This window comes from Mya arenaria, chromosome 8, assembly GCF_026914265.1.
Source record: "Mya arenaria isolate MELC-2E11 chromosome 8, ASM2691426v1".
Classification (NCBI taxonomy): Eukaryota; Metazoa; Mollusca; class Bivalvia; order Myida; family Myidae; genus Mya; species Mya arenaria.
Genome location: NC_069129.1, coordinates 9,168,697 through 9,176,255, shown reverse-complemented (window position 1 = coordinate 9,176,255; position 7,559 = coordinate 9,168,697). Strand labels below are relative to the sequence as shown.

Genomic DNA, 7,559 nt, shown 5'->3' with positions numbered 1-7,559 from the left:
CCTTCCCGGCCGCCACCATAGTATGGATAGATATAATTCAACGCCGCAAGTGGTTGGGTGCGAGCGATGCGAAAGCGATCGAACAAAACGGACGCGAATAAATAGACTGGGGAGGTCGATAGCTGCATCCGGGGGTCCGTCTGATGCGATTGCTTGCGACATTAAGGCAGGAGATCATTTCTTTAGAAATGACGGCGTCCATTTAAATGACGTCGGAATCGAATTTTATCTCGATTACCTCAGAGACACGATTTTAAAAATAAGTTAAAAACTTGAGCTGCTAATTATGTCGGGCGAATTTTTGGGGGAAGCCAAGTTTCTGTGGCGGAAAAATTCAGCCAGTTGAGAGTAGGGCAACATTTAATCTACATGATCAGTATATCAGTCAATAATCTTTTTGGTTAAATCCAATAATTTTTATGTTTGTTGCCAACTTGAAACTTGATGGCGGGGCTAAGCCCCATACCCATCGGTGAATTGTTGGTTGCAGACAAACGGGAAAAAACATGTTAAGACGATAATTTATCGCAATATAATATACAGTCCTTAAGTTGTTGCTCTTGTGTTATGGTAACACCTATGTTGCGTAACCCTGCAGGTTCTTGCGTGTTGTGTCTAGTAATTTGTGCGTTTAACCTTTAATCGCTGTGGAAACAGTTTGCTTTGCGTTTTGATTGCGTGTCAGCAGGTTCTTGCGTGTTGAGTCCAGTAATTTTTGCGTTTAACCTTTAAACGCTGTGGAAACAGTTTGCTTTGTGTTTTAATTGCGTATCAGCAGGGTGTGTATTGCGTACAAACATTGCGTTAAGTTTAACTTTAAATATTTAGCAAAGGGGGGTAAAAATACAAATTATCTGCCCTTATCTCGGCTGGTTGTATTTTTAACGGACAGCTTGGCGCCTTAAAGCGAACCCTTGCAGTTCCGTTTTTGGCGGCCGCATATGTCCACTTTTTGTTTTGAATTTTCTTACAATAAGTACGTAGTACATTGATGTTATATATTGCGATGTCATCCACGATATTTTCTCTGTTTTAAAAGTTGCAACTCAATAAAATGATATGTTATAAGAGCTGGCGTTTGTTACAGTTTATTTCACTTATAAAATAATAAGGAACACTTCTATATCTGACGGAGACAGCTGAACACCATGTGTACCACATATTCCTATATAATCATTCAACTCATTTATAAACAGTGAAAACAAAATCGGGCTTAAATTACAACCTTGCCTTAAACCAATTGGGCAACTAAATGGCTCAGTAACGCCTTCCTTACATCTGATACACATTTTAACATCAGTATAAATTGCTTGAATAGCGTCTAATAACCTTCCTTTAATGTTTTGTCTAAATAAACACGAATATAGCTTACATCTATCAACATAATCAAATGCTTTCTTAAAATCCACAAAAGCGACATATAATTTTTTACCCTTTTTACAAAGTATTTGCTAACAACAGAATATAAGACAAAAGCATTATCAACTGTGCTGTAACCACATCTAAAACCTGCTTGGGACTCTTTTATAGTGTTATTAACTTGTGTAAAAAAAGTAAGTCTTCTATTCAGAATACTTATATATATATATATCAATGCGTGCATTTCAACAAAACATGATGGGTGTAAACGACAAATTAAACCAAGTGATTAAAGTGGCTAATTCACAAACGGACTTTATGAAGACGCTGGCTTATAAGTCTATAGACTTGGAAGCTCGGTCGAGAAGAAATAATTTAATTTTTAGTGGTTTTGCCGAGAATGCCGGAGAGAACTGTACAAGCATTATCAGAGACTTCCTCCACAATAGGCTGTCCATTGACTCTGGGCACATTTATATTCCTCGGGCTCATAGGTTAGGCAGGCCCAACCCAAATAGACGTTTTTAACACAGGCCCATCATAGTAAACTTAAGAGACTACGGCGTTATAGAACTAGTTATGGCGAACGTCCGTTCTCTTAAAGGGAGCCCCTTTTCAATTGACATGGACTTCCCCCGTGAAATTCAAGAAGCACGCGGTCGCCTTTGGCCGCGTATGAAGGAGCTTAAAAGGGATTTCCCAAGATCACGGGTCCAAATCGTTTACCCGGCAAAACTTATCCATGAAGGAAGGGTGGTAGGTGATGAGCTTCCCGAATGGAATCGTTTCGTAGGGGCGAATCGGATTTCGTCACTCAACACTCTAGGGCAAATCAGCAATACACACTTAAATCGGTCAGCGCAGTTGCTCAATTCTGACAGCACGAATAGCATGCCGGGTGTTATATGTGGTATAACAGTGGTGTTAACTCCACCGATGCAAACACTTTACCAAATGCCGTCCCTAGCGTGTCCCCGGTGACATTCGACCCACCGCCAGTATCCGCTATCCATGTTAGCTCTAACGCTGGTAACCCCCAGCAGATTGATCACGTCGCCATGGAAACCCATAGCGCGGCTTCTGCGAACCAGGCCGAAGTCCTTACAGAGTCGATCATCACACCGGCTAAGTTCGTGATGCCAAAGCCGGTTTTACATAGAACAGGGGCCACCGTCGCATATCCGGATTTACAGACGTCAGACACTGACGAGACATTGTTAAAAACTGTTTCCAATGTCGCTACCCGTGGCAGACCTCGCTCCGTGGCCAGATCTGAGAAAAGGTCACAATCCGCAAAACCGTACAGGAAACAAAGTCTAAGCAAAACGCGGACTGAAAATGGCCCGGTTTTCCCCATCGCCCAAAATAGTAACAGTGATGCAGGCCATATTGACAGCGGTGGTCATCAGGCGGAACGGAGTCAGACCGTTACAGCATAGAACACTAATGAGAAGATCACGCTGAAATGTACGGTGTTAAATGTTCAAGGACTTATAAGTAGACGAACTAATAAATTACAATCTTCAGAATTAATTAGTATTTTTCAGACAAATGATGTTATTCTATTAACAGAAACTTGGACTAACGAATTTTCCGATTTACATGTTAATAATTTTGAATGCTATGTTTTAAATAGGGAAGAAAATAAGCCAAATAGGAAACGATCATCTGGTGGTAAAATTGTCTATTTGAGGGATACTTATGTGACGAACGACACTTTGATTTTCACAAGTAATGACGATATTTTATGTATTAAAATTAATGGTTCGACCTTGGGGTTAGATAATGATTTGTATTTCTGTTTATCGTATGTTGTACCGGAAAATAGTAGTAGACAAAGTTTAATTGAAAGACATACTTTTGATAGGTTACTTTCACATATAACCGATATTGAATCAAATAATTCAAACTTTTATTTTGTGCTTTGTGGAGACTTGAATGCACACACGTCGGATTACCCAGATTATGTTACATACGCATATAAATGATTTTTTACCCGATAACTATATAACTAATGTACCTATTGCGCGATGTTCGAAGGATAAAGGCAGGATAAATAATTACGGATTAATGCTATTAGATTTGTGTAAACAAACCGGATTACGTATCTTAAACGGTCGTTTTGATAGAGATAAAGTGGGCAATTATACACATGTTGGTTGTCGAGGGTCAAGTGTTGTAGATTATGTTTTAACTACACAAAATTTATTTGAGCATGTTTCTAGTTTTGTTGTTGATTCACCAAACATATTATCAGACCATTGTGCTGTTAATTTTGCATTGTCTTTTAGTAAACATACAGCAGATGTAACATGTAATGAGAGTAGTCGTAGTAGCGTTAAAGGTAAATACGTGTGGGATAGTAGTAAAAAAGATGTTTTTATGCAAAATTTATCATGCCAAGATACATTTACAATCTTGTAATACTAGGATAAAAAATGCTACAACAGCCCAAGATTTGTTTATAACATGCTGAAAACAGATATGGAACAGCATCCAAACAAACCAAATTGGTGTTCACTCACAAAAGGCCTACTTTGTAGTTTAGGCTTATATGATGCCTGGTTTTATCAAGAAATTGGAAATGTTAAGATATTTTTGTGTCTTGTTAAACAAAGGTTAAAAGATACTTTTATTCAAGATTGGCAAAGTAGATTAGACATGTCCAGTAGGGCTAGGTTTTACAAAAATGTGTCAGAATTTAGATTTTAACCATATCTCAACATTTTAAATATTACTAATTTTAGAATGTCGGTGTCCAAATTGCGGCTATCTTCACATAGATTAAGCATTGAAACGGGACGATGGAATAGACCGCAATCAACGCCCCTAAATGAACGTAAATGCACTGTTTGTTCCTTATTAGAAGATGAATACCATTTTCTACTAGAGTGCACATTATTTAATGAACTAAGAATGCTTTTGATACCTAGGTATTATAGACAACATCCTAGTATGTATTATTTAATTGCGTTGATCAATACAGAAAATGAAACTATTTTAAAAAATCTGAGTATGTTTATATACAAGGCTTTCGAACTTAGAAATGTTGCATTAAATCCAACATAAGTATGTGTGTGTGTGTTATATGTGTATGTATGTGTGGGTGTGTATGTATATGTATATGCATATAAAATATGATCACATATATACCAGTAATTGTATTGTTAAAATTGTGGTTATTGTATGTTTTGGCATGTTAAATGTTGTCTGTAGTGCACGAAAGGTCATACATATGTATGAATATTTACACATGTTTTGTACTTGTCGTCATTTTTGTATGATATTCGGCCACATGGGTCTATGATCTTCTGATAAATAAATGATCTGTCTGTCTGTCTGTCTGTCTATATATTGCTGAACACTTCTACAAGGGCTATGCCTCTATAATTATCGGGATTATCATAACTTCCCTTCTTATGTACTAATACAATGATAGACAGTGTCCAGCTTCTTAGAAATTGCCCAGACATAAATATACGATTAAAAATATGAATCATATATGGTAACACATAATATAAACCATATTTAAAATGACCCGCTTGTAGCTCACTAGCAGAAGCCTTATTAAACTTTAAATCATTAACTGCCTCCATTATTTCAAAGGCTTTAATTTTGGAATTTAATATGTTATTATCTATGCTGTCAACATCATTGTTAGAATTGTTGACAATACGATTATCATTACCTGCTTCAGTCTCAGGTTGAAATATTTTTTTAAAATGGTTTAGCCATACCTCACCACTTATATCCGGATCAGTTTGTTTGATAATGGTACTTTCATCACTACCACAACACCTACATATGTTTTCTCTTGATTCTCCATTAACATATTTTGATACGTCGATGATATCAGTGCAAACATATTTGATATTTCAGATATGCCCCTGATAATTTAAGGTGTTCCGGATGAGATGCCGACCAATAACGAGATGGCACCGGCGCCCTTGACCCTTCTCTAAATTGTCCAAGTGAACTTGTCATGTCAATATTGTAGAAACAATTAGCACACAATACACCAGAGGTTGCTGTTTGTCAAAATGGTCATTGGGACCCGGAGATCGTGCATCCGCCACTAACAGATACGCCTTAATATGGAGCTCAGATAAACAATGACCACTGACGTGTATAACTCGTTATCTAGATATTAAAAACATGTATTTTTACCAAAAGTTATTAATGTATTCTGAATTGTCGTTATATCTATATAACTCCGATTATCGTAACAGTTCGTTCACCTATAAAATGATAGGGAAAGAAATCCCGACTAGTCCTTATATATGTATATTACGGTACAAGCTTTAAGTAACCATGAAACGGCATCCGGAAATCTCCACTTTCGTTTTCAAAATCTAAAGTAGTTAGTAAATTAAAACAGCGCAACATTTTCCGAAAAATAAAAATACCAATGCATCAAACAAAACAAAACACCCAATGCAACAATGGCTGAGTGCGAGAGAAAAGTAGCGGACACAAGTGATAACGCGGACTCTGTCGGAGGGAAGATTATCGGAGAGACTGATGATCGTGTGAGGCTATGTGAGCCGTGTTTTGAGGAAGGGGCCGAATTCCCCGCGGCCAAGTTTTGTGTTGAGTGTGAGGACTATTTGTGTGAGACATGCGTGCAATATCATCGAAAGTCCAAACCGTCTAAAACACATGAACTGATTGATAGCGGTGATAGAGTGCAAGGTTCCAGGAAAAAGGAGGGAAGAGATATATTTATCTGTTCGATTCACCAGGGAGAAATAGCTCTTTATTGTACAAAACATGATAAACTGTGTTGTTCGATGTGCGTTAGCGGAGTTTATATGATGTGTGGAGACAGTATTTGCAAGGTTGGTGATGTAGCTGAGAGAGAAAAAGAGAAGAAGGAAATTAAAACAGTGGTGGAAAAGATTAAAACAATAACTGTAAGTGCTCAGGAAAACAAACAAAGGGCGACGACAAGCATCGTATCAGGAACGGAACACTTTGCGAAAGAAATAGAGGAACTGAGGATGACAGTATATGAAGAAATCGCAAGAATTAAGACAATCGAGATGGCCTGTGATTCTGTTTTAAGAGAGGTAGAGAAGTGGGATATCCTCGTTGAAGATGGTAAACAAACGAAAGCGAATGGGAAATTTTTCATTGTCACGAAATTGGCATCAGAACAACTTGTAATTCTGGCTGAAACCTTACAAGGTTTGGTAGAAAACAACAAATGGAAATTCAGTTCCTTGTCGCTGCGGTCATTGCCTGGATATCCAGATGAAAAACGGGCTCCTATTCTTCTAAAGGAGATACCTCTAACTGGTGATCCTAGAGTGAGAGATATTTTTCCAATAGGACAGAAAATAGCAGTCGCAGACGGTCCTGGGAAAAAAAGAATTCTGATAAATGTAGATAACCCAGATAAATGGTTTGAAATAAAACTGCCTGCGGCGCCTTGGGAAATAGCTGTTAATTCCTTCGGGCAAATGTATGTAGGTTTTCAGGGTCAATCCAAAATAATGAAATACTTATACCCTCTTTCAGACACTAAAAACTGCATCGAAATTAGCAATGGCGCAAAACGAAGTTGCATTCGATGTCACCGTGACGTCCTCAAAATTCAAGGTTTAAGTCCCTTCTTTTTACAAGAAATTGACGCTTCTGAAAAAACGAAAGCAAACCATAAAATGAAAGCTCTGCCCGGTGTTTCCTCTGTAGAGATACATTCAACAATCGATGAAATCACTGGATCTATGTTCCTCATCGGCAGAAATCTGTTGGGATTAAGAGAAGTCACCAACGATGGCGAGGTAAAGACAATTTCTCTGTCAAAACCAATAGACAAACCTGGAGGAATCGTGTTGGATACTAATGGTACATTTTTGGTCAGCAGCGAAAGTGATAATAGTGTTAAACGACTGGATATGGACGGAGTTCTCGAGGATTTCATTACAGGTTTGGAGTTCGAACCACATGGACTTGGCTTGGATAAACAATGACGATTGCTGTACGTAGGTGGCATCAATAGCCAAACTATTCACGTGTATTCGATATAGTCGATGACAGAAAGTTCGCAGGTGACAGAGTGTCCCATCTTAATGAAGAATGTGCGTTCCTGCGACAACTTGGAATTTCTTCATGAGCTACTTTCACACTAAAATTATATGAGCACTTCGTAGTTATATTTATGTTCCAGACAGTTCAACTATATATAAATATTAGCA

The 7,559-nt window shown here is 37.9% G+C and overlaps 1 protein-coding gene across 1 annotated transcript; it reads left to right on the top strand.

Annotated features, from left to right (window-relative positions):
• Positions 1-5,801: 5,801 nt before the first annotated feature.
• On the top strand, positions 5,802-7,334 carry LOC128243962 (uncharacterized). The gene has a single exon (XM_052961984.1). The coding sequence runs from the start codon at positions 5,802-5,804 to the stop codon at positions 7,332-7,334; it is 1,533 nt and encodes a 510-aa protein (XP_052817944.1).
• The last annotated feature ends 225 nt before the right edge of the window (positions 7,335-7,559 follow it).